The sequence below is a fragment of the Haematobia irritans genome, chromosome 4 (genome assembly GCF_050003625.1).
Source record: "Haematobia irritans isolate KBUSLIRL chromosome 4, ASM5000362v1, whole genome shotgun sequence".
NCBI lineage: Eukaryota > Metazoa > Arthropoda > Insecta > Diptera > Muscidae > Haematobia > Haematobia irritans.
In genome coordinates, this window is record NC_134400.1 from 225,223,041 (window position 1) to 225,250,311 (window position 27,271).

The following is a 27,271-nucleotide window of genomic DNA, read 5'->3' on the forward strand; positions in this document are numbered from 1 at the left end:
CCAAGATTGTACAGTCATCCGCATATGATACAATCTCGACGCCGTCAGGAGGGGGTGGAATCGAGGACATGTAGAGGTTAAACAGTGCCGGAGATATCACCCCACCTTGGGGAACTCCCTGTTTAACTCTACGCGGTCTTGACTTTCTGTCCCTGAATTCCACGTACGACTGGCGTCCACACATATAATTCAGCACCCAACGCTTCGCTCCTGCCGGTAGGGACGTATTCTCGATGTCCTCAAATAATGTGGCATGGTTGACCGTATCGAATGCTTTCGATAGGTCAAGCGCCACGAGGACCGTCCTGTGACACGGCCTGGGCTGGTTAAGTCCCTTATTAATATGTGTCGAAATGGCATGTAAGGCTGTTGTCGTACTATGTACCTTACGGAATCCATGTTGATGGTGGGCAGCTGGAAAATTCTCCACAAGGCTGGGGAGGAGTAATGCCTCAAGTGTCTTGGCTACTGGCGACAGAAGGGATATCGGTCTGTACGATTCACCTTTGCTCGAATCTTTGCCCGGTTTCAGTAGTGGAATCACCCTTCCCATTTTCCAGACATCGGGTATAATGTGTGATTCCAAAGACAAATTGACGAGTCTGGTCAGGTACTCAACTCCCAGTATTCCCAGATGCTTCAGCATTAGCATTGAAATTCCGTCAGGGCCCAGCGCCTTAGATGGTTTCGCGCTGTTGATGACATTGGTAACTTCGACTGCAGTAAATTGTGGTGTGTCATCGGCTCGGAGACCACGTACACGACGGGTGGCTCTCCTTTTCGCTCTATCACTCTCGGGATGCTCGACAAACTGTCGGTTGAAGTATTTGGCGCACCTCTTCGGATCAGTCACAGTCACGTCGCCAAATGTGACTGAAATCCCATCATCCCTTGTGGAGGGGTTCGAGAGGGCTCTAACTGTTGACCACAATTTACCAGTTCCTGTTCCTAAGTTACATTGCTTCAGGTGCTCTAACCAAGTGTTCCGCTTGTGCTCGTCGACTATCTTACTAATCTCTAGATTTAGTTCTCTGATTCTAGGATCAGCAGGGTTAGCACGACGGCGTTCATCACGCTCGTCTGCGAGTCCCGCCGCTTCGGCTGGGAAGTTGGGCCTCACCTGGGCAATTCGACCAGCGGGTATGAAGCGAGCGGCTGCTGCGTTGATGATGTCCCGGAACTCCCTCTGGGCAACATGAACATGTGAGGGGGACGGGAGCTCACTGAAGCGGCGATCGGTGTATTCTCTGAAGCCTTCCCAGTTGGCTTTCTTTTGATTAATAAACGTCCGGCGTTCAGAGGTTATGAAATCGGAGGGTCGGTTGATGGTGAGAATTATGGGGAGGTGGTCCGAACCCAATGAAATGACGGGTTGCCAGGAGACGTCATTTATCAGACCAGGCGATGCTAACGATAAGTCTGGCGAACTGCTGCAGTCACCCATAATTCTCGTGGGGGCCTCTTCGTTCACCGTGCAAAATGTGGAGTCGTCTATCTGCTCTGCCAAAGCTATGCCCCTCTGGTCATTACCCAGGAGAGAATGCCAGAGTTCATGGTGGGCATTAAAATCTCCTAGAACCAATCGGTTATGCCCGCTCAACAACCACTCAATGTTTGGGCTATAACCAGGAGCACAGCTACCAACCGGCGGTATGTACACATTGTATAGCTCTATCTCGGCAGCCCCACACTTAACTGCTACCCCCATACATTCCATGTACGGGTCATTAGTGTCTAGCACAAGCGTGATAGGTCTATACTGCACGGAACGGTGTAATATGAAAGCCAGGCCACCACCTCCATTTCTTGTGCGATCCTTCCGTAGGACATTGTACCCATCACAATGTCGTAGGCTGCAGGTGGGATTCAGCTTTGTTTCCTGGATCGCCGCGACCCTTATCCTTTTCCGATTCATAAAGTCTACGATCTCACTAATCTTACCACGGAGCCCGTTGCAATTAAATTGCAAAAATGATGCACTCTCCGGAACTGGTACAACAATATTCGGTGTAAGATGCTGCGGCGGAGAATATTGTTGTGCGGGAGAAGTCGGTGGGGTCACATAATCAGATGACCCACTGCTGCTGTCATTGGCACAGCATCCTGCCACGAAGTCAGTTTGACTATACTCCCGCAGCGATGTTAGGCCGGAGCAATTCCGGAAGTGCACCCATTCCATGCACCGGTTACACCTCACCGAAACCGAGCGATGGTGAATTCGATTTCGGCAGACGGCACAGTACCATGGTCCGGGGTTTTCCTCTATCCCGGCTCGGACCAAAAGCAGGCGGAGAAGGCTCCCCGGGATGCACCTTCTCCAACACGAAAAAATGGACGAGACAACACGTACACTGAGGTGGCAGCCGCTGGCCGATGGCTGGTATCCATCGGGTCAATCCGGTGCGTAGAACCCGCCGCCGTGGGATTGAGGGTCAATCTCTTTGTGTTATGTGGTTTCTTAGGAAACTAATGTGGGTAGTATCCCTGCCAACATTTTTCGAATTTGGGGGCGCTTCAGAGAATCCCCACTACGTCGAAAACAGTCGTATACGATATCCAAAACTCCTCGGAAAAGCGCCGTCACTATTGAGAAGTTGTACCACGCCAAGTTACTACAAAAAAGTATCGCATGAGTGCAATTATTAGATTCCTTTTTTAATAAATTTACAGTGACGCCAATAAGAGCCCCTTCAAACAATCAGAAAAAGTGTATTTTTTTTGGATGTCGTATGCGATTGTTTTCGACGTGGTGGGGATTCTCAGAAGCGCCGTCAAATTCAAAAAATGTTGACAGGGTTGTTGGTCAGATAGTGACCCGTGTCCTATGTAAGTATTTCAAAATAATAATCTTCAATTGTGATCAAAATATACCATGGTTAGGTTCGGTTATGTGTAGACTATTCAGTCGATTGTTATGCCACAAGTGGTGAAATTCTCTCTTATGCCCGATTCTATGTTTAGCTCAATGACAAGGAAACTCCTTTTTATAGCTGAGTGACTGTGAAACGACATAGCTTAGTTGTAATACACTCGGGAATGTTTAGTCGAAACTGGGGTTGAACCCAAGACCGTTTGTGTGCAAGGCGGGCATGCTAACGGTGGCTCTTTGTACAAAAAAAAAATATAAGTATTGTGGCATAACTATTTTTAGAAGACCCATTTTGATATTTGGTGAAATACCAAGAGTAAATAGCTTCTTATAAATTAGTTGTTAGATTTGTATATTTATCAATTCTCAATTCATTTAAAAAATGCAAATGCCACAGATCACTTAGATGTACCAATCGCTACAAAATTCCCTACAGCCTATTTTCGTTTTCCCACTGATGCTGATGTACCAGCGTCTATCAGCCGGTGTTTTCATCATTGATCAACAGAATTGAGTTTTTTTGCTTTTGTTTGTCAACGTTTTATGTCTGTCCATAATCTCAATTGTGGACACAGATCTCTTTATGATTTCACCTTGGTGGCATATAGTGAGCAAATAAGTGCTGCTTGGGTACCCCAAGCATCACAAAGAACAGTTGCAAACTCTTGTATGTTACTTTTTCATACAAATCATACCTTATAATAATAACGATTGAATTTGTGTTTCGCATTATTCCTACATGGAATAGATCATATTCGTAGGTAGCCAAAAATTACAATTTATTGAAATGGCATGAAAAGCAAAACAAGACAAATAGTTATTTGTATATAAACTCTGAGAAATTTTATTTATCGTACTTTTCTTGTACAAGTAGATAGGTGAATATTTAAGGGCTGTAACTATTACTGGTTTTACTTAAATTATATTACTTAATCATACGTTTTTATTCACTTTGTTAATAAATTAATTTAAATTGAATGTAGAAATGATTATTCTTGCGTCTAAAGGGGGAATCTAATTATTTTCGGGATAGGTGTCCTTATTCTGGTAGCCGGAAACATAACCGGAATCATCAACGATATTCTTGCGTCCAGCTATACCTTTGCCTTTGCCGCTGGCATCGAAACGTTCTTTGTGAGATCCTGTGTATTTACTAGTGTCGGTTAAACGTTCAACTGCAGAAGCCGCCTTGCCAGCCTATATGAAGGAGAAATTAGATTCGATTTGAATATGATTACCTCTTGAGTCATTAGGTGTAAACAATTTTACTTACGGATACATGCATCACACCTGGAGCACCACAAGAAGCCATTTTATCTTTGATTTCTTTCAATTCAACCTTTTTGGTTTTAGCCAAATCTTCCAAGTATTTGTTGTAGTCACTGTAGGAAATCTTCATTGATTTGAATTTCTTGAAGTGGATTCCAGTGTCGGTGGTGGTGATTTTTTTGTCTATAACTTTTGCCTGTTTCATCCATTTATCACTTTGGGAGAGGGTTATCATTTTTCCATCGGATTTTGTGTCACCAAATTTAGAGAATGCCTTGAATTGATCTTGGAATGAAACCTTAGGCTCTTCCAATGCCATTTCAGCCATTTCTGCAACGGGGGGAGCTGGGGATGATGATGTTCCATTAGTTGCTTCGTCCGACATGTTTCTACAACGAAATTGGAGGGAAGATGATTTTAATAAAATTATTGTTGTCATAATAAGTGTTAAAGGTTTATTATATAACGTGGGTGGTCCGATAAGAATCTAAAACAATGCCCGTCGTACGATGTCAAGTTGCTATTTCATCAGGCTAAATACTTATCGCACCACCCATTTGGAAGACAGCAAACAAATATTTCTCCAACAAAATGATTAGTGAATAAAAACCAAAATCCAAAAATTATTCAGTTCCTAAGACAAGAAGAATTTTAATAATTTTGTTTGTCAGCATGATTGATTGATTTATTAATAACATTAAGATTGTATGCATGTTTAGACGACTTACCTGTAGGCTGCAATCCGAGCAACCATACTATGCATATTTTGTAAATATATATATAGTGTCTCGATCACAGAAAAGTTTGACAAATTGCAATGGATTTTCTATTACGACCTGTATATGTATTACTAAGTTAGATGATAGTTTTATAAAACTCTAATAATTACGGTATTAAAATCGCCTGCAATTGGCACACAACTTAATTATAAGGATTTCAATAAGACCGCTTAATAAATGGGAGCAAAGAGTTAAATACGATCGATGATAGGTTGAAGAGTATGTGGTGAACTCCTCTCCCTGATTCCATATTTAGCTCAATAAAGAGGAACCACCTTTTATAGCCGCGTTTAAAATGATACAAACAGCTTGAGTGTTCTTTTGATACTTTTTTACATATGACAATATTTGTCCTTATATTATACCACTGATTACAACTACACACACTATCCTTTATCTACTTTGTCACATTAAGATCCAAAGTAGACCAATATCACACATGTGCGTTTATCAGCCTGTGGAATGTATTTAGTATGTATTTGGAAGTTGTTCTAATGACACATATTTGGAAATTGTTCTTTAGACGTATTTGCAAAAATGTCCTCCCAACGATGTTATTTTTTTTGTTCTTTCTTTAAGTTCATTTAGCACAGGAACTTTATTATATTTGTTGCCAACGAGCCTCTAAATAACCGATAGGCGCTGAGGCCAAATTAATATATGAATACATGAATTTTATAACGTTTTACGTTAGAATAAATAAATAAAAATAAAAAACGATTTTTTATAATTCGTTTTTCATATTTTTTTACTTCATTCAATTTTTAGTATACAACTACTTTTCTTGCTTCAAATAGGTTAAAGACCGAATAAGACTTAATAAAATTGTACAAATTATTTAAATTTTATCGAAAAAAATGAGGTCAGTCGTTTCAGACAAGCGCTAAAATCCATTAAGAATCATAAAAAAATGATAAAAAAAAAATATTTATTTGGCAAAATATCACAATTTTTTTTTTAATTCGCATCCCCAAAACCTTAAGAAGTGATGCAAATTCAGAGCAACGGAATCCGCCCATGTTAAATTCATCGCTTCTGCGTCAATTTTTCACCACTTATGGATCCAAAAGAAAATGTTCACTACTTTTTGGCGACGCTTTTATTGCTGGGAATTATTATTATTATTACTTTTGTTAGATTATGTTATCTCAAATATATTTATTTTGAACAAGCCGAGTCCGAAAGGGGATGGTATCATTAAGGAAATTAGAGTGCTCATCAACCGATTAAATGCATTTATTACTGAAAACTAATCTGAAAATCTGCGCTCAAAAATGCATGAGCGGTTTTCCACAATCGAAAATTATAGTCTTGGAAGTTGAAAATAATCCGTTTCACCACATATAAATGATATACCGGAAGGTTTGTGAGTTGTTTTATTGCTGTTGGGGTCTGTTTTTATTCAATATGCTGGATATATTAAAGTAGGCAAGCAAATTCGAGCTAAACGTATCGCGCTTAACAAATGGTTCGATTTGGTAAATTAAAAAAATAATCATAATAAAAAATGTCCTCATTGCTTCCAGCTTGAAATATAAGTAATTTTCGGCTAACTACAGACTTTTTAGCAGTAAATTAGGTATTACTAAATTGTAACTGTGTTGTTGGAAAACAGCGGTAGGTGTTTACTATTTTAGCAAAGGTTTTTTTCTATAAGTGAAGAGCGTATATACATTCAGAGGTACAATATAAGCATTTTATTTTAGATTTAACCAGCATTTATTCATTATAGACTATTAATTAATGCGTGTATTTCATATATTTGTACTATTTGACCATCGCGATCTATGTTGTATAAGTACTTCGGAAACAGTTCGTTTTATATTCACTTTGCCCTTCAGATTTATATGGAACACTTTAATAAGAGGACATTACTCATTTTCTTATTAAAAATGGTTTAAAACTTTTCTAAAGACACGATTTAAATAACGATATGTAAAACACTACTCATAAAAATGTAATATCCAGATCATTTAGCCTCACTTTACCTCTCTACGAACGCTATTTGATATGGGCAATTGTTTAAATGTCTTATGCTCAAATTATTTACTTTTTTCCCATACAAATCGGTTTGTTAGAATTTATAGATATTGGCAAAGTTTTGATCGATCGACGCTTCAGAAGATTTTAAAATATTCGAATGACAAACATTAGCCGGATTGTTTATTTCGTTAAGATGATGATATCATGACCAAAATGAAACTAAAACACATACACACATGACAAGCATGTATATCGCTATCCATATCACACCGGAGTGATAATAATTTTATATTTCTTTTTTGTATTTTTTTCTTTTAACAATGGAATCAAATAATGCCAAAACAACAAAAACAAATTCTTATCATTCGGAGTGAGGGGAAAATGCGGGTTCTTTCCTAATATTGGTGGGAATAAATATTCTATGTATAGAATAGACTATGTCATTAGAAAATCCCATAATTAAAAAAAAAAATATATATAACTCAAAACCTTAATAAAGAATAAGCTGCAGTTCCAGGCGGTAATATTCAAGTCTAATAAAAACCAATTTCAAAAAGATTAATAAACATAGATGAATGAAACATTTTTGCAATTCTATGTTACATTTTAATATGTAAATAATTTTGTTGCAATATTATTGGGGAAGGGTACAAGGGCTCTTATGGCATCAGTCAGTATTCAATTTTGATGAATTTGGAGAGTGTATTGTATACACCCAAAGAGATTTGTTAGTAGAAACAGCGGAAAAGTCTGCTAAAACAGTAAAAAGTCTGCTGAAATTTGTAAACCACTCATTGTTTGCTGAAATAGCAAACATTGTCTGCTAGTTTTTTTTTTGCTCGATTACACTAAAAAATGTTTTAGTTTGACTGGAACAAATAAAAATGTCAATTTAGGGGCTATCGTAACACAATATTTTGTGAATAGTATTTGCCCAAAAATCTGAATATTTATCAAATTGAGGCATAACAGTAAACAAAATTTTTGCTGATCGCATTTAGGAGCTTGTAACAGGTTGGCTGATAAGTCCCAACGATTATAATGACCTTCCAATTTTTTGATACCATTTTGGTGGTACTCCTTCGGTTTTGCCTCAAAATAGGCCTCAGTTTCGGCGATCACCTCTTCATTGCAACCAAATGTTTTCCCTGCGAGCATCCTTTTGAGGTCTGAGAACAAGAAAAAGTCGCTGGGGGCCAGATCTGGAGAATACGGTGGGTTGGGAAGCAATTCGAAGCCCAATTCATGAATTTTTGCCATCGTTCTCAATGACTTGTGGCACGGTGCGTTGTCTTGGTGGAACAACACTTTTTTTCTCTTCATATGGGGCCGTTTTGCCGCGATTTCGAGCTTCAAACGCTCCAATAACGCCATATAATAGTCACTGTTGATGGTTTTTCCCTTCTCAAGATAATCGATAAAAATTATTCCATGCGCATCCCAAAAAACAGAGGCCATTACTTTGCCAGCGGACTTTTGAGTCTTTCCACGCTTCGGAGACGGTTCACTGGTCGCTGTCCACTCAGCCGACTGTCGATTGGACTCAGGATAGACTAGTGATGGAGCCATGTTTCATCCATTGTAACATATCGCGGAAAAACTCGGGTGTATTACGAGTTAACAGCTGCAAACACCGCTCAGAATCATCAACACGTTGTTGTTTTTGGTCAAATGTGAGCTCGCGCGGCACCCATTTTGCACAGACCTTCCGCATATCCAAATATTGATGAATGATATGACCAACACGTTCCCTTGATATCTTTAAGGCCTCTGCTATCTCGATCAATTTCATTTTACGGTCATTCAAAAACATTTTGTGGATTTTTTTTTTTGATGTTTTCGTCGGTAACCACCTCTTTCGGGCGTCCACTGCATTCACCGTCCTCCGTGCTCATTTCACCACGCTTGAATTTTGCATACCAATCGATTATTGTTGATTTCCCTGGGGCAGAGCCCGGAAACTCATTATTAAGACAATTTTTGCTTCCACCGTATTTTTTCCCTTCAGTAAACAGTATTTTATCAAAACACGAAATTCCTTTTTTCCATTTTTTTTTCACAATAACTAAAGTTGCTTCACAAAAGACGCTCTATCTCACAAACTAATTGACTTACAAACGTCAAATTTTGACACGAATCTATTGAAGGTTGGTACTATATAAAAATAATATGCATTTAATACTAGCGACGCCATCTATGTGTCAGACCGGGGACTTATCAGCCAACCTGTTAGGTATATTACAGTACCAAAAACTACTTTTGGTTTTTAAATATACTTTGGGGAAAAATTATAACCGCAAAAATTTTATAATTTGTTGTTCGTTAGACCCTGAACAACAAAAAGATAACCGCAGACATCGACTGCTATTTTTAGCAGACTTTTTTCTATGAGTGAAAGAATATTTTAAAGCTGGAATATGCAAAAACTGTTTTGATTCATGAGAATATGTGACAACCTCCTTTTAGAGGAAGATAACTGTAAATTAAACGTGCAAAAATATATATGAAAAAAATTATGGATGGAAACCACCGAAATATTTAATTATTTGCTGGACAACGTATTATGAACACAGTTGTCTGCTTTGGGAGTCACAATCTTTATATCTTGCCTTGGAGAACACACAAATGTCGCTGCTCTTCTATTTTCAGCAAACTCTTTGCAATTTCAGCAGACGTTCCATTTGTACTCACTAAAAGAAACTCTTGTTGTGTTAGTTCTATATTTGATTCGGTTAGATATGAATGTTGCTATATAAAGGAAACTCGATTGCATAAATTCACTAAAATAATAGTAATAATAATAAAGACATTTTTTTGCGTCCTATCTGGGTTTAAATCTAGGATTAGGAAACAGATATCATTTATCGAATTTTCATTTTCTTTTCGCGCTATTCACGTACAAAAATGTCAATTTAAAAATCCAAATTTATTTATTTTTGGAAATAAATACAAAAGAATTCGGTGAAAAATTACAATATTTTATTACAAAAATTTACAATATTTTAGGAGTGTACGTGTATCATGGATACTGGTAGTAGAGTTTATGATTCGTAGATTTCCAGGAAGGCAAAAAACCAAATCATAACGGCTACTTCAAAGTAAAAAATGTTTTCTTAGTTCCAAAAAAAAAACTTTAAACCAAAGATGTTATGTTCTCAAAAGAAGTCTTAGCCTATATTTGAAGTGTTTTTATCTTAAATCTAGAGATATAATATTTCTCACATAATATATCAAGGTCGATTTCTTTGAAATGTGTTTCTTTGCATAGAAAATTTGACATCGTTGGCTGATAAGTCCCCGGTCTGACACATAGATGGCGTTGCTAGTATTAAATGCATATTATTTTTATATATTACACTGAAAAACAGTGAACCCACCAGGAAGAAAACTTTTGGTTAATTTTAGAAAATTTTTAATATTTTTAGAAATTTTTAACTAAACAGTATTACAAACGCTGGCATCACGCCGATATCACAAAAATAAGTAAATATTTTTCGACAAATTCAAGAAAATTTATTAGACATAAATAATTTTTTTCACTTGTTAAAGAAAATTTTGTAGTTTGGAGGAAAAAATTGGAGTTCAAAATTGCAAGAATCGCTTTAGTGACATATGAAGTTCATGATGGACGTGTTTGTAATAAAATTTACAAATTTGAAGAAATAATGAACTATTTTGTGAGAAATACGAATTTAGGAAATCTTTATGCTCATTTTTTGTATAATTTTTTCCCGATTTTTAGTTCATTTAACTAACATACGCAAAAAATTATTAAAGTAAATGAAACTTTCTCTAAACACAATAATTCTATGAACTAATATAAAGTTAAATTGGCTTTAGAGAAAAAGGGAGTTCACTTTTTTTGAGTGTACCAACCTTCAAATGATTCGTGTCAAAATTTGACGTCTGTAAGTCCATTAGTTTGTGAGATAGAGCGTCTTTTGTGAAGCAACTTTTGTTATTGTGAAAAAAATGGAAAAAAAGGAATTTCGTGTTTTGATAAAATACTGTTTTCTGAAGGGAAAAAATACGGTGGAAGCAAAAACTTGGCTTGATAATGAGTTTCCGGGGAACGAAAGAGGGGTTACCGACGAAAACATCAAAAAAATCCACAAAATGATTTTGAGTGACCGTAAAATGAAGTTGATCGAGATAGCAGAGGCCTTAAAGATATCAAAAGAACGTGTTGGTCATATCATTCATCAATATTTGGATATGCGGAAGCTCTGTGCAAAATGGGTGCCGTGCGAGCTCACATTTGACCAATAACAACAACGTGTTGATGATTCTGAGCGTTGTTTGCAGCTGTTAACTCGTAATACACCCGAGTTTTTCCGTCGATATGTGACAATGGATGAAACATGGCTCCATCACTACACTCCTGAGTCCAATCTTGAGAAGGGAAAAAGCATCAACAGTGACTATTACATGGCGTTATTGGAGCGTTTGAAGGTCGAAATCGCGGCAAAACGGTCCCATATGGAGAAGAAAATAGTGTTGTTCCACCAAGAAAACGCACCGTGCCGCAAGTAATTGAGAGCGATTGCAAAAATTCATGAATTGGGCTTCGAATTGCTTCCCCAGATCTGGCCCCAGCGACTTTTTCTTATTCTCAGACCTCAAAAGGATGCTCGCAGGGAAAAAAATTTGGCCGCAATGAAAAGGTGATCGCCGAAACTGAGGCATATTTTGAAGCAAAACCGAAGGTGTACTACTACGTTGTATCGCTCTTGAAGGGAACTATGTTGAATAATAAAAACGAATTTTGACAAAAAAATGTGCTTTTCTTTGTTAGACCGGGGACTTATCAGCCAACCTGTTAGACATACGGCTTTAACAAAGAGACGCAAAAATCCAAAATTTGTGTACTAAATTTAATAAAAAAATTTGAAGCAAAGATCATAAACGTTCTTTTAATTAAAATTTTATTATTTTAAAGAAATTTGTCCTTAATATTTTGCAAATTTCGCATCCTAAAATTTAGGTTATATTTAATAGCATTTAATATCACGTATATATTTTTTCCAGTGTGGGGTAAATTTTAGGAAATTTACTTGGTTTTAGATAAAATATATCTTTAATTTGTAATAGACACTACTCGTTCCGTTTTCGGATTGTTTAATTCAAACAATTTATAGTTATATCATTAAAATACCATCAAATAGTTTGTAACGCACCATTTGCTCTCTGGTACCCAACTGGTTCAAGGCTAATGTAGCCACGGAAAATGGTTATCAAACCGTTTCCGTAAAATAATCTGTTAAAATGTGTAGTGAGAGCATCCATAATCATTCGACATTTGTAGCATACATATCCACATTCACCATATACTGAATGCAATTACAGGCTTATTATTTTCATGTTTAATAAGGTGGATCGAATAAAGAAATATGAATAAATAAATGGTTGTTATTAAACATGTTATACATATGAGGTTTCGCAGTCATTAAAATGAACTACGGTGGTGCCAATAACATACTTATGCTTTTTTTTAACCATGGTTAGTAATTATGTTACCACCTTTTCGTGGTTACTTTTCAGCCGCAAACTTTATTCGCTTGTTAAAGGTGTTTGTATAAGTCCGATCGGGTTCAATTGGTACCAAACAATTTTTTGGTCAGTTTTGTGATTGGTGGATTCAGTTTTATTTTAAAATAACGCCATGATATATGTATGTAAATAACGCCATCTACCCCCCATGTTCCGAAATTCGGAATCGCAAAATTTTCGTTTGGCCACAATTTCTTAACCCTGAATCTTTGCAACTTAAATCTTGGTAATATAGTTCTCTTTAATGAGAAGTTCAAATTAAAATTGTATTGATGTCCGATGGTACCTCTATGTATTCGTAAAAAGAAAAATAAATTCTTGCGAATTTCGGAACATCGGTACTTTAAAGTACTTTAATTTTATATTGCTCCGTTGAGAAAATATGTTACAGTGTTTATTTTCTTACTGAAAGAAGAGTTTATTTTTTGAGGAACGAAACAATTTCTTTTGACACTAACAAGCAAACAAAACAAATTAGAAACAAAAAAATTCTTTACAACAAAGAGAATTTCGCTTGTCTAACATTCGTTCCATAGGTAAGTATTTTTTCTTTTTGTGCACGTATACAAAATGGAAAACACTAATATGTGAACGAGATGCCATGTTTACTTGCTGGCATAAATAGCTTTCAACAGACTTAGTGAAATGGTTCGAAAATTACAATAGGCATTGCCGATAATGTCAACGAAAGCATGAACTTAAAAAATATAGTTGAAAACTATGTCAGGATCTATTAGGTTTACGAATGACATTGAACATAAATATATATGTATGTACATACATGTTTGATTTAAAAAATTCACAATAAAATGAGAAAAAAAAGTGTGCCATGTAGCGAAAGCCTTTAATATGTTACCTATGATCATGGGTTGAGTCCAAGATTCAACCAAACACCAAACAGTTTTTAGCGTCTCCTCTCAGTATTTTCTGAGTTATTCTAAGCTCCCTTGTCGTTAAGTTTAACATAAAATTGGACAGTTCACATTAGTAGGAGAGAAGGTTCTGTGGTACCACAATGACATGAATAGTCTAAATGAGACTAGTTGTCACTATACACACAAAAAAATATTTTTCTGATTCAATCACGAAATTAATTGATCCAATTAATTTTTTAATTGAAATGTCTTCAATCACGAAAATGATAGTATCAATCACAGTTTTAATTGGGCATAGAAAAAATTCTTGATTAAAAAATTAATTGATGTCATTAGCAATTTTCAATTAATTTTTTAATTGATTCAATTAAAAATTTAATTTTCAACTACTTTTTGAATTGGCTTAGAATTTTTATTTTGATTAAGAAATGTTCATCACTTTTTTTAACTGACTTCGTCTTCTGAATTTGATTAAAAAGTTAATTCTATCAATTAATTTTTTAATTAAAAATTTTAAAATTTTCAATCATTGACTTAATTAACCTAATGTTTCTACCTTGATTAAAAAGTTAATTGTATCAATTAATTTATTAATTGAAAAAACATTCAACTTCAATTAACTTTTTAATTGGAAATATTCTGGTGATATTTTTTTCTGTGTACGCACATTTTTTCTGATTCAACCACGAAATTGATTTATTTATTATACCCTTCACCATAGGATGGGGGGTATATTAACTTTGACATTCTATTTGTAACACATTGAAATATTGCTTTAAGACCCCATAGAGTATATATATTTTGGGTCGTGGTGAAAATCTGAGTCGATCTAAGCATGTCCGTCCGTCCGTCTGTTGAAATCACGCTAACTTCCGAACGAAACAAGCTATCGGCTTGAAACTTGGTACAAGTAGTTGTTTTTGATGTAGGTCGGATGGTATTGCAAATGGGCCATATCGGACCACTTTTACGTATAGCGCCCATATAAACCGATGCTCAGATTTGGCTTGCAGAGCCTCTTGGAGGAGCAAAATTCATCCGCTCCAGTTGAAATTTGGTACATGGTATTAGTATATGGTCTCTCACAACCATGCAAAAATTGGTCCAAATCGGTCCATAATTTTATATAGCCTCCTTATAAACCGATCCCCAGATTTGGCTTGCGGAGCCTCATGGATGAGCAAAATTCATCCGATTCGCTTGAAATTTGGTACGTGGTGTTAGTATATGGTCTCTAACAACCATGCAAAAATTGGTCCTTACCGGTCTTAACCCTTTCAATACCGAAATAAACCTGATGTTAAAAACTTTAATTTTTCATCTGTTTTTACTAGTACTAACAGCATGTAGCAGAAAAATTGTCATATTGAGAACCTACCTCAATTACTTCAAGAGATATATGAGCTTGTTCTAAAAACTTGAATCTTGAATTGTGACCAAATGGCCTTACGAAAATAGGCGCTATTTGGCCTATAATATTTTCATATTGTGAGAAAAAATACAAAAAAGAACCCGAAAAAGTATCAGCTATAGTTTTTGTATGAATGTCCATTTACTAGAAACATACAGTAGAAAAACTGTCTCAAATTTTCATATATCTCGTTTATTGTTAAAGAAGTTTATAAAAATGTATTTTAGTGCTCACCAATATGGAAAATATTTATAGCTTATTTAGATAAAAGCCTCTACTTTAAAATAAACATCCAAATAAATCGAAACTAAGTGGAAAAATAGAATTTGGTGTCTTTTTCGAATGTCCTTCTAAGTGGACATCGGTAGTGAAAGGGTTAATTATATATAACCCCATTTAAACCGATCCCCAGATTTTACCTTCGGAGCTATTGGATGAGCAAAATTCATCCGACCCGGTTGAAATTTGGTACGTGGTGAAATTTGGTACATTGCGCTAGTATATGTCCGCTAGCAAGTTTTGGTATTAAGAAGTTTTAAGATACCTTGCCATCGATACCCAGATTTGACCTCCAGAGCTATTGGCGGAGCAAAATTCATCCGACCCGGTTGAAATTTGGTACATTGCGCTAGTATATGGCCGCTAACAAACATGCCAAGATTGGTCCATATCGGTCTATAGTTATATAGCCGATCCCCAAAAATAATCTACCAACATTTTATAGAAAATTTTGTCAAAATTTTATTACTATCGAAAATTTTGTTAAGATTTTATTTCTATAGAAAATTTTGTCAAGATTTTATTTCTATAAAAAATTTTGTCAAGATTTTTTTCTATCGAAAATTTTGTCAAAATTTTATTACTATAGAAAATTTTGTCAAGATTTTATTTCTATAGAAAATTTTGTCAAAATTTTATTTCTATAAAAAAATTTTGTCAACATTTTATTACTACTCAAAATTTTGTCAAGATTTTATTTCAATAGAAAATTTTGTCAAAATTTTATTTCTATACAAAATTTTATTGCTATAGAAAATTTTGTCAAAATTTTATTTCTATAGACAATTTTGTCAAACTGAATTAAGTTTTGGTGTTAAGAAGTTTTAAGATACCTTGCCATCGGCAAGTGTTACCGCAACCCAAGTAATTCGATTGTGGGTGACAGTCTTTAGTACAAGTTTCTATGTAATCCATGCTGGAGGGTACATAAGATTCGACCTGGCCGAACTTACGGCCGTATATACTTGATTTTTAATTGAAATGTCTTCAATCACGAAAATGATAGTATCAATCAAAGTTCTAATTGGACATAAAAAAATATTTGATTAAAAAAATTTTTAATTGATTCAATTAAAAATTTAAGTGATGTTGATTGCAAAAATTAAAAAAAAAAAATATTGATTCAATCAAAAATTTAATTGGTGGGAAACTCAATAAGTCTTTAATTGATTCAGTTAAACAATTAATAGAGTTTTGCAATCGACAACGATTAATTTTTTTATTTAGACCGTTAATTGGGAAAATTAATTATTTAATAAAAAGAAACGTTCTTAGTTTGATTAAAAAAAATGATAGTACCAATTAATTATACCCTAAACCACACAATAGTCAGGGTATAATAACTTGAAAATAGGGCGACTTTTCAAAACAATCTTGTTTTACTATTTCATGAAAATCGGATAAAAACTACTGCCCTTGGAGTAAAATCGGGAGATCGGTCTTTACGTGGGCTATACCAACACATGGGCTGATTCACCTCATTTCCGTTACATCTATTTGTGATCTTAAAATAATTCTAGATTTTAAATTTTAGGCAAATCGGATAGAAAGTACGTTATCTAGAAGCCCAAAAAATAAAATCGGAAGATTGGTATATATGGGGGCTATACAAACACATGAACCTATAACCATCATTTTCTTCACACCTATTTGTGGTCCTAAAATACCACTGTATTTGAAGTTTAAGGCAAATCGGATAGAAAATACGGTTTCTAGAAGCCCTAGAAGTAAAATCGGGATATCGGTCTATATGAGGGCTATATAAACACATTGACCGATAGACGCCATTTTCGGCACTCCTATTTGTGGTCCTAAAATACCTCTAGATTTCCAATTTCAGAGAAATCGGATAGAAACTATGGTTCCTAGAAGCCCAAGAAGTAAAATTGGGAGATCGGTCTATATGGGGGCTATACCAAAACATGGACCGATACACACCATTTTCAGCTCACCTACTTTTGGTCCTAAAATACCTTTAGATTTCAATTTCCAAATCGGATAGAAAATACAGTTTCCAGAAGCCCAAGAAGTAAATCGGGAGATCGGTCTATAGGGGGGGATATACCAAAACGTCATCAATCAATCCCATTTTATCATTAAATAGTCGTGACATTATTATAAAGCCGTGACCGAAGTTTCACGATGATACCTATACTGGAAGTATTTTTGGCCGCTAACTCCATATAGCACCGACCACTGTGCATTGTGGCTTTCATATGGATTATGGATTTGAAATGAAACAAATGATTAATGACACAATTCCATTGTACTAATTGTTAATGGCCAATAAATAAATTTTGCCAATTTTTTTGACATATTTACTACCGTTAATTCGCGGTCCAAGTCGACGCTAGCAGTTAATGTTCTTAGAAATTTAAATCTTTTAAAAGTTGGGTGTTGCTTATGTTTATTGATTTTTTCGGATTCAACAAATCTAATTAATTTTTTTTTATTAATTTGTATAAAAAATGCTTAAATTTATTTTATTACAATGTCATCTACCGGGGGGTTCTTTTTTTGTTGTTAATTAGTTTCGATGATATCAAACGAATTTGTCTTCCCTGTTTGGTCAATAATTTTTTCTTTTCGCTTATTTTCTACTTTAGTAGACAAATAATTATTATTGACTTGTCGATATATTTAGGTGGCATTATTTTTTCAGTGGGGAATGGGACACAGTCTAAAATTATTGTACGCCATTATAGAGTAAAATATTTGAAGAAACAAAAAAATTGACATGATTAGTACATAGCTTAATTGATATATAGTATTGTATATAGTTGAAAATATTGAAATTTGCATCGTCATCTGAATTATTTATATGAAAATTGCTAAATTGCCATAAAAGGTATTACATTTAATCAAAGAAGTCCAAATTGAGAATAAGATAAATGATGCTATATAATCTTATTTCATTTAATTTCCGTTGTAGTCGTGGTATAATTTCCGTTTTCAATATGTTATAATTAAACGTTTTTATATATAGTTAACAGGTTGGCTGATAAGTCCCCGGTCTAACAAAGAAAAACACATTTTTTGTCAAAATTCGTTTTTATTATTCAACATAGTTCCCTTCAAGAGCGATACAACGATTATAACGACCTTCCAATTTTTTGATACCATTTTGGTAGTACTCCTTCGGTTTTACCTCAAAATAGGCCTCAGTTTCGGCGATCACTTCTTCACTGCAGCCAAATTTTTTCCCTGCGAGCATCATTTTGAGGTCTGGGAACAAGAAAAAGTCGCTGGGGCAAGATCTGGGGAATACGCTGGGTGGGGAAGCAATTCGAATCCCAATTCATGAATTTTTGCCATCGTTCTCAAAGACTTGTGGCACGGTGCGTTGTCTTGGTGGAACAACACTTTTTTCTTCTTTCGAGCTTCAAACGCTCCAACAACGCCATATAATAGTCACTGTTGATGGTTTTTCCCTTCTCAAGATAATCGGTAAAAATTATTCCATGCGCATCCCAAAAAACAGAGGCCATTACTTTGCCAGCGGACTTTTGAGTCTTTCCACGCTTCGGAGACGGTTCACCGGTCGCTGTCCCCTCAGCCGACTGTCGATTGGACTCAGGAGCTGCAAACACCGCTCAGAATCATCAACACGTTGTTGTTTTTGGTCAAATTTGAGCTCGCGCGGCACCCATTTTGCCCAGAGCTTCCGCATTGCAAATATTGATGAATGATATGACCAACACATTCCTTTGATATCTTTAAGGCCTCTGCTATCTCGATCAACTTCATTTTACGGTCATTCAAAATCATTTTGTGGATTTTTTTTGATGTTTTCGTCGGTAACCACCTCTTTCGGGCGTCCACTGCGTTCACCGTCCTCATTTCACCACGCTTGAATTTTGCATACCAATCAATTATTGTTGATTTCCCTGGGACAGAGTCCGGAAACTCATTATCAAGCCAAGTTTTTGCTTCCGCCGTATTTTTTCCCCTTCAGAAAACAGTATTTTATCAAAACACGAAATTCCTTTTTTTCCATTTTTTTCACAATAACAAAAGTTGCTTCACAAAAGACGCTCTATCTCACAAACTCATTGACTTACTAGCGACGCCATCTATGTGTCAGACCGGGGACTTTCAATCAAATTCAATTATCATTTTAATTGAAAATATGTTGATCATATTTTATTCTGTGTTGCATAAAAAATTGTACGCAGATAAAATCATTTTGTCTTTTTTTACGAAAGTGTATAAGACAAAATAATTTTGTTTTCTAACATTTGGTAACTAAAACCAAACAGATTTTTTTATGTGTATGAAAACAATTCATCTGGTGAGAGACCTTCAACTTGTGGTGTGCTAAAAGAAAGTCACGTAAAAGTTCAAAGCCCATTTAATCTTCTTAGTTGGCAATAGACAAAATACTTTCACTGTGACAAAAAGGCGCCATAGAAGAACTTCATTGATAACTCCAAAAGTAGGAGTCATTTCTAGGAGAGGTGTTGCAAATCCTCTTACATATGACATCATACCAAAATCGCACGGAAGTGGGTATGTATGCACATGAAAGTGCGCATGTTTCCTCACTGTGATTACCAATGAATTCCTCCATACCACCGAGTCTGTTTTAGTCTACGATGACTTCTTACCCATAGAATTGCAGATACGAATACATCATCATTCTGAGTTGTACCCTATGTCTAATAATGGTTGATGCTTGAGAGGAGAAAAGAACTTCCTTCATCATTAGACAATGATTTCAATAATAACGAGTATGAATAATATAAATGACGATGCAGATTTTAATAGTCCAGATTCTATCCAATAAGCCACAAATTGAAGCAAAATAAAGGATGCTGTATTCATCAATAGAAGCTATCACAATTCCGATATCTAATATGAGAAGAATTCTTATCTTAAACCATCTTGCCTGCGAATGAATTTTTTCTCTTATAATTAGTTTTCAGGTTAAGTAGATTCAATCATCCATCCTCCACTTTGTGAAATGTTAATTTAGGTCAGGATTTTTAAACAATTCCCAATGTACGTAGTCAACATTTTATACGAATATGATTTAAAACATTTATTTATATATGTACATTGCCATTAAAAAAACTCACACTTTTCGTTTATTTCCTTTTGATATGAAAAATTTATGTTAATATTTTGAATTTTGATATTTTAATAGTTGAAATTCTTTTGCCGCGTATTTTATTAGTTTTTTTTGCTTACTTTACGGATTTATTGTTGATACACAACTAAAAGTGTTGATGGACACTGAAAGCTTTACAAAGCTATTCTCATCGTTTTTGTCGTTGTCATATTATTTTCACTCAGAATTTTGGAGAAATGAGTGTTATTGCCCCTGTTATATAGACGAAAATCATCGTTTGAGTTTTTTGGTTGTTTTGTTGGATCACAAAATGATGATTACAAATTCTTGGATATATAAAGTTGACATTTAATAATAAAATAATTAAATTCGGTAGGGCCAACAGTATCCATATTCAAGATATCAATTTCTAATTTTAATATACACTCAAAAGAAAATTGATTCATTACAAACGAAATTTTAGACAGACGAACATCGTTTACCATTTTATTTCGAATATGAAAAAAGATGTTTGGGAGAAAAGTTCACCTAGACCTCGCTTTGCGTCGCAGATACGTTCCAAAAAAACACGGCGCAAACTGAAACGACGCAAAGTGAATTATGAGTTTCTATGGAAAACTATGCAAAGATTGGAGATAGATAATAACGCAACTTTGAAAATCTAACGACGCAAAGTGAAAATTAGTACTATTTCAACAGCGACGCAACTTCGAAACAACGCAAAACGAGACGATGCAAACCGAGGTCTAGGTGTATAGAACTTTTGGGGAAAACGTTGACGTCTTTTACAGAAACCATTTAATAAAGACTTTTTTTCAATTTTCAGGCTAATTGGATATTTCTCCATATCATCTTTATAATAAATCTTTTTTTTCGGACGATACGAATGCACTATTAACTGGACCATGTAGCTTTTATTATCGTCGTCTTTCAAATATCTATGTAGTCATCAACACACAAGTAATACAACCGAGAAGATTTAAAGAATCTTCATTTAGAGAAAAGAAACAACTTCATTGGTTCCCTTTCTTACAAACAAGGTACCAAATACATCTTTTGAAAACGGAAAAAATTGTTTTACTTAAGCTTAAAAAAATTCTTCAGTATAATATCCTTGTACACAGAAAACGTTTCTTCTTATTCACCATGAAATTAATTAGTCGTATTTAATTAAGTTCAATCCCAAATTTAATTAAACATAGAAATTTAATTTTTGATAATCAATATAGTCTCATGCAAGCGAAATGAATTTTTAAATATAGAATAACGTAAATTGTTTCGATTTCGAGTGACTGGTTTTCTTTCGAATACAGGAAAAATATTTACTTATTTTTATCATATCGACATATGTAATAAAGTTTAGAAAAAATTCTTAAATTAACCTACATTTTCTATCCTGATCCCTTTTTTTAGTGTAAGGTCTACTAGCTTGATCATCAACTTGAAACATAGGTAATATAATGCACCAACCTTTAAATGATTCGTGTCAAAGTTTGACGTCTGTAAGTCAATTAGTTTGTGAGATAGAGCGTCTTTTGTGAAGCAACTTTTGTTATTGTGAAAAAATGGAAAAAAAAGGAATTTCGTGTTTTGATAAAATACTGTTTTCTGAAGGGAAAAAATACGGTGGAAGCAAAAACTTGGCTTGATAATGAGTTTCCGGACTCTGCCCCAGGGAAATCAACAATAATTGATTGGTATGTAAAATTCAAGCGTGGTGAAATGAGCACGGAGGACGGTGAACGCAGTGGACGCCCGAAAGGGGTGGTTACCGACGAAAACATCAAAAAAATCCACAAAACGATTTTGAATGACCGTAAAATGAAGTTGATCGAGATAGCAGAGGCCTTAAAGATATCAAAGGAACGTGTTGGTCATATCATTCATCAATATTTGGATATGCGGAAGCTCTGTGCAAAATGCGTGCCGCACGAGCTCACATTTGACCAAAAACAACAACGTGTTGATGATTCTGAGCGGTGTTTGCAGCTGTTCGTAATAGACCCAAGTTTTTCCGTCGATATGTGACAATGGATGAAACATGGCTCCATCACTACACTCCTGAGTCCAATCGACAGTCGGCTGAGTGGACAGTGTCCGAAGCGTGGAAAGACTCAAAAGTCCGCTGGCAAAGTAATAGCCTCTGTTTTTTGGATGCGCATGGAATCATTTTTATCGATTATCTTGAGAACGGAAAAACCATCAACAGTGACTATTATATGGCGTTATTGGAACGTTTGAAGGTCGAAATCGCGGCAAAACGGCCCCATATGAAGAAGAAAAAAGTGTTGTTCCACCAAGACAACGCACCGTGCAAGAAGTCATTGAGAACGATGGCAAAAATTCATGAATTGGGCTTCGAATTGCTTCCCCACCCACCATATTCCCCAGATCTACAAACCATGCAAAAATTAGTGCATTTCGGTCCATAATTATATATAGACCCCATATAAACCGATACCCTCTGGAGCCTCTTGGAGGAGCAAAATTCATCCGATCCGGTTGAAATTTGGTACGTGGTGTTAGTATGTGGTCTCTAACAACCATGCAAAAATTGACCCATATCGGCCCATAATCATATAAAGCACCCATATAAACCGACCGCCAGATTTGGTTTTGGAGCCTCTTGGAGGAGCAAATTTCATCCGATTCAGTTGAAATTTTGTATTTTGTGTTAGTATAAGGACACTAACAACCATGCAAAAATTAGTCCATACCGGTCCATAATTATGTATAGCCCCCAGATAAACCGATCCCCAATCACACAAAAATTGGTTCATACGGGTTCATAATTGTATATAGCCCTCTTATAAAGCGACCACCATATTTCAATTCCTCCTCTCTAATTACCGCGCAAAAGTTCATATTGGTTCGTAATTATTTGTAGAGTTTCCTTCCCGGTCAAGAACTGAATAATATACGTATTTAATTTGTCTAATATATATCATGTATGGACTAACTTAGAATTTAGAAGATGATGTTAAGAAGTTTTAAGATACCCTGCCATCGGTAAGTATTACTACAACCCAAGTAATTCGCAATCCATGGTGGAGGGTACATAAGATTCGGCCTGGCTGAACTTACGGCCATATATACTTGTTTTAATTGACTTAATCTTCCGAGATTAATTAAAAAGTTATTGGTCTCAAAAAAAGTTAATTGTATCAATTTATTTATTAATTGAAAAAAAAAATCATATTCGGTCAAATTTTTAATTGGAAATATTTAGGTGATATTTTTTTCTCTGTATTGATGCAAATTAAAATGCTCGATATCGGCGATGGCCCACACAGGAAAAAAAGCCCGTTGTAAAACTGATGCTAAAATGAACTAATATTTATTGCAAAAATTTTATTTTGTTTTAGTTTATTTTTAAAATTTTGTAAGAAATTTTCGCCAGCCCAACGGTTTTTTCTTTATTCCAAATATATCTCAAAAACTTTATGAACTAAATGGCAGTAAAATTTCAATGACATACAAATTAATTCAATTCTAACTAAAACAATGAACTATATCGTGGTTAAGATGGGAATGATGTGGCGCCTAAGATTTTTTCTTTATTTTTAGTTCATTTTTGCCTTTCGAGAAAGATGCATTTCGTTAATGGTAGTTAAAAATCCAAAAAATATCGGAAGATTTTCGTTAATTTGGTTAATCTCAAAATTTGGAATACAATTTAGTGCAATTTTCGCACGAGATTGTTAATTTTTCCCATAATGTACTTTTCTTTTTTTCTGTTCATCATTAACATTTTAGGCTTTTCGAATGTGATCCTTGTTATAGTAATCCTATAATGTTGGACACCGGTGGTCTTATCTTTCAAAAGTGGTTCAGAAATGGAAATATTTCTTAAAATACACCTAGCCCCCTAGATAAGTAAATATATTTCGGTACAGTACATACCTTACGCTAATAGTCCAATCCAAATATAACGAAAAAAATATTAACTACAATCTATTAAGTTGAACGCTAATTACGTTTCAGCTTATACGAAAGCTACAACATTTGAACATATTTTGGTAACGATGACTTCATGTATTCCCTGGGTGGTGGTGAACAAGTGATTAGTATTGAAACTAGAAGAGCCAATAACTAAGGGAAAGAAATTTTGAAACAAAACAAACACCCAAAACCAAGCGAACCTCTCACAATTGCCTCACATTATCGCACTAAAGGAGAAATATTTGAACGTGGAGTCATTTTGGTTAAGGCATGAGCTTTAATGCTCACTGAGTGAGTGAATGTGCTCAAGAATATTTGTTTATGTCGAGCCGAAGCTCGATTATTATGAAAGAAGGTGGGGGTGAATTATGAGGCCTTCCAGTATCAGCTGGTTTAGGAGACGGCTATTTTGAAATGGATACGCACAACTCTTGTATGAGTGAATTGTAGCTTCTCTGTTGTTGTGGCTGCCTGTCATATTTTTTTCAAATAAATTTACAGATTCTAGTCAAAGCATTGTTTTACGAGTTTTATCAAAACAACATTAAGTTACTCCTCAGCCCTTTTTGCCAACCGAAGCACGATGCGAAAGAAACAGACGCCAGAAATTAGGGCGCCATAAATTTGTGAATATCTTGAGTATTGCAAAAAATCATTGAGTTTGTGCTTTACATGTTGACTGGCTGTAACACACAGAGAGAAAGAGAGCGGGAGATAGATGACGGAACTATAGGACACACAATTGCACATATATTTTTGTTGTTTAATGACTAACATTGTTTTAATCTCTGTGCTAAGTAATCTCTTCCCGCTCTGTAAATTTTGGCGATGAGCTCATTTGAGTTGACGGTAGAAATAGTGCTTGCCTTCTGCCATTTCACACCCTTTTCTGCTTGGAACTTTTTCGAATTCTCTCAAAATTTTTTGTATTAAGTTTTCATGTAAATTAGTGATGGTATGGGATTAATGGTTGATGGTTTGTACTTTGTAGCAGACGTCATCTAGTTAAACATGGTCTCATGTTGAATGATTTATTAGTTCTGCCATCATCGTGACCATACAAAGCTTCTCACATGCGTAGTTAAGTATCCATTACTGTGGTTGCTTTGTCTTTCGACCGTTTGAAAAATTTGGCTGAGTTGTTATTTGACCATGAAAACAAAATCATCTTAGGTGCTGGTTAGTGGGCTACGTTAATGTATGATTGATTGCATGGGTTTATTTCAACACCTGCAATCCTACATATGTTACAGGCCTATTATGTTAGACGTTTATGTAACTTGCTCAAGACTGCATTTGCCAAATGTGTTTGACCAATATTCGCCAAAAATTGGCTTCTGAAATCGTCAAATGCTATTTAGATTTTTGCAATTTTTTAAGTGTAGAGACAACATTGTTTTCTCCTTATAGAAAGCATTTTATTTATTTATTTATTTTAGTAATACTAAAGCTGATAGATAGATTTTTTCTGGTATAGATTTCATTTGATAGAGCTACTTTGGTCGTCAATAGTTGGCAACACTACTGTACTGTTTTCTTGATTTTAGTGAAATCAAGGATATGTAGTCAAAGTAAATCTTCGCCTATTTGTTTGAAGTTTTTCGATCTTTAATTCCCAGATTAAAAACATGAGTCAATTGAAGATTATCTCTCTTAAAACAATAATGTGTTTCTTTATATTTATTAAGACGTTACTTGTAATATAATCGGCTTTAAGGCGAGCATCCCAAATTATAGCGAAATGATTCTTTAAAATGTTTTTTCTGCTAATTAAAATATTTTTCTTTCCAAGAAATTTGTCCTTTATATCACATAGATTTTCCACGTTCATAATAAAATTATTCTTAAAAATTGTTGTAAAATTGTGCACAGTTGCTGATTAATCTAATACCAAATGTTCCGGTTCATTTCTATCATTAGCATTTAAGTACATGACTTGCTGAAGGAGCTTTTCGAATGTGTGTGCGTTTTATATTCAATTATCAGGCATTTCCCCAAAGCCTTTTCCGTCTATTTGATCCGAAATGTGTTTAGCTATAAATAGCAGCCTAATTCACTGACACCATCACCATAAAACACGCAACTATGACACGCATTTAGGCTTATGAACTTTATTAAAGGTGTTTTGTTGTGGATAAAAATTCTAACTATTCGACAAAAAATGCAATAAAATTGTAATAAAGTGTGAATCACAATGACCACTAATGGCATGTGTTTGCATTTTGGAGACTTCGATGTATTTGGTAAACAAAAGTCGTGTAGGGTGACCAAAGAATAAATCCAACTTATTTTTGAAGCCGGCGGATTGACTCCTAGGGTTATGGTTATGGTTATATTTTAAATAATGTAAATAACATAGGGTAGGGTTATATCTTATGACGTTTTCTTTTCTTGTAAAAAGAAATTTTGATAAACTATTCATTGAAGACGTTTCGTCCTAAGAGTTAAGTTATTCGACTTTCAAATAGGTATGTTTTTATGATAGAAATTTTGTTGTACTAAGGTCAACTTAGGTGTAATAATTCTGAATATTCCACAAAACTGAAGAAGTCTTTAAATTTGTTGACTTTTTGTATCATGACAACAAAGCTAAAAAGCGTTCAAAAAAAGTAAACGTTTTTCAAATCCTTATTTTAAGGGCTCGTTGCACGTAAAAAACGGCGTAGTTTATACTTGAAGGTGAGATTTTGCGGTTAACATGTGTATGAAAGACTGGAAAACGTAACTTTAAAAGCGAATTGCGTCTTAACATAAATGTATCATTAGTGTAATTCCTTGCTTCTTTGGGTCGGAATCAATACCAAAATGATTTAATTAAGGACATAATCTTTGGAACTGTGTAAGTAGTCTTGGGCAAAATCGTTCACCATAGTGATTCGGACTCGTCGTTCCTTTTGTACAAAGGAACTAGTTCCTTCAAATCGTTCCTTTTCGTTCCATCTTTTTATATTTGTCATCGCTGTCATCTACCAAAGGCAGAGATGACATTGTTTACTTTGTGCAACGAAGTTCGTGGTCAAATGAAAGATACAAAAAATATTAAAAATTGAGTAAAATTAAATATATAAATATAGGAAGAAAAAATAATGAATGGAAAATTTAAAGAAGTAACTAAAGTCATTGCAAGAAATTAAGATTTTTTGTGTATTTTGAAGAGCCTGAAATGGAATTAATGATTCTATTGAATAGCGGCATACCAATCAATGATTTAATATACATACGCGCTAAAATGAATAAATTGTC

General features: G+C 34.9%; 1 protein-coding gene across 7 annotated transcripts; it reads right to left on the minus strand.

Annotated features, from left to right (window-relative positions):
- Nucleotides 1–3,686: 3,686 nt before the first annotated feature.
- Nucleotides 3,687–20,253, minus strand: ringer (tubulin polymerization-promoting protein ringmaker). Of its 7 annotated transcripts, none has more exons than XM_075305849.1 (4): nucleotides 6,906–7,112; nucleotides 4,867–4,974; nucleotides 4,143–4,527; nucleotides 3,687–4,066 (listed from the first exon to the last, which is right to left on the minus strand). In XM_075305849.1, exons 2-4 carry the CDS (start codon nucleotides 4,899–4,901, stop codon nucleotides 3,884–3,886), a joined length of 603 nt encoding a protein of 200 aa, XP_075161964.1. In that variant the 5' UTR covers nucleotides 4,902–4,974; nucleotides 6,906–7,112; the 3' UTR covers nucleotides 3,687–3,883. The 7 variants fall into 7 exon arrangements, with proteins under 7 accessions (XP_075161964.1, XP_075161965.1, XP_075161968.1 ...); XM_075305850.1 differs by having other exon boundaries at nucleotides 4,867–4,988; XM_075305853.1 differs by having other exon boundaries at nucleotides 6,968–7,104.
- Nucleotides 20,254–27,271: the final 7,018 nt, after the last annotated feature.

Coding starts and splice junctions, on each gene's coding strand:
- ringer (XM_075305849.1), bottom strand. CDS start 4,901: ATGCATAGTATGGTTGCTCGGATTGCAGCCTACAG. Junction 4,528..4,866: donor GCTCGGATTGCAGCCTACAG/GTAAGTCGTCTA, acceptor ATTTCGTTGTAG/AAACATGTCGGACGAAGCAA. Junction 4,067..4,142: donor CAGGTGTGATGCATGTATCC/GTAAGTAAAATT, acceptor TCCTTCATATAG/GCTGGCAAGGCGGCTTCTGC.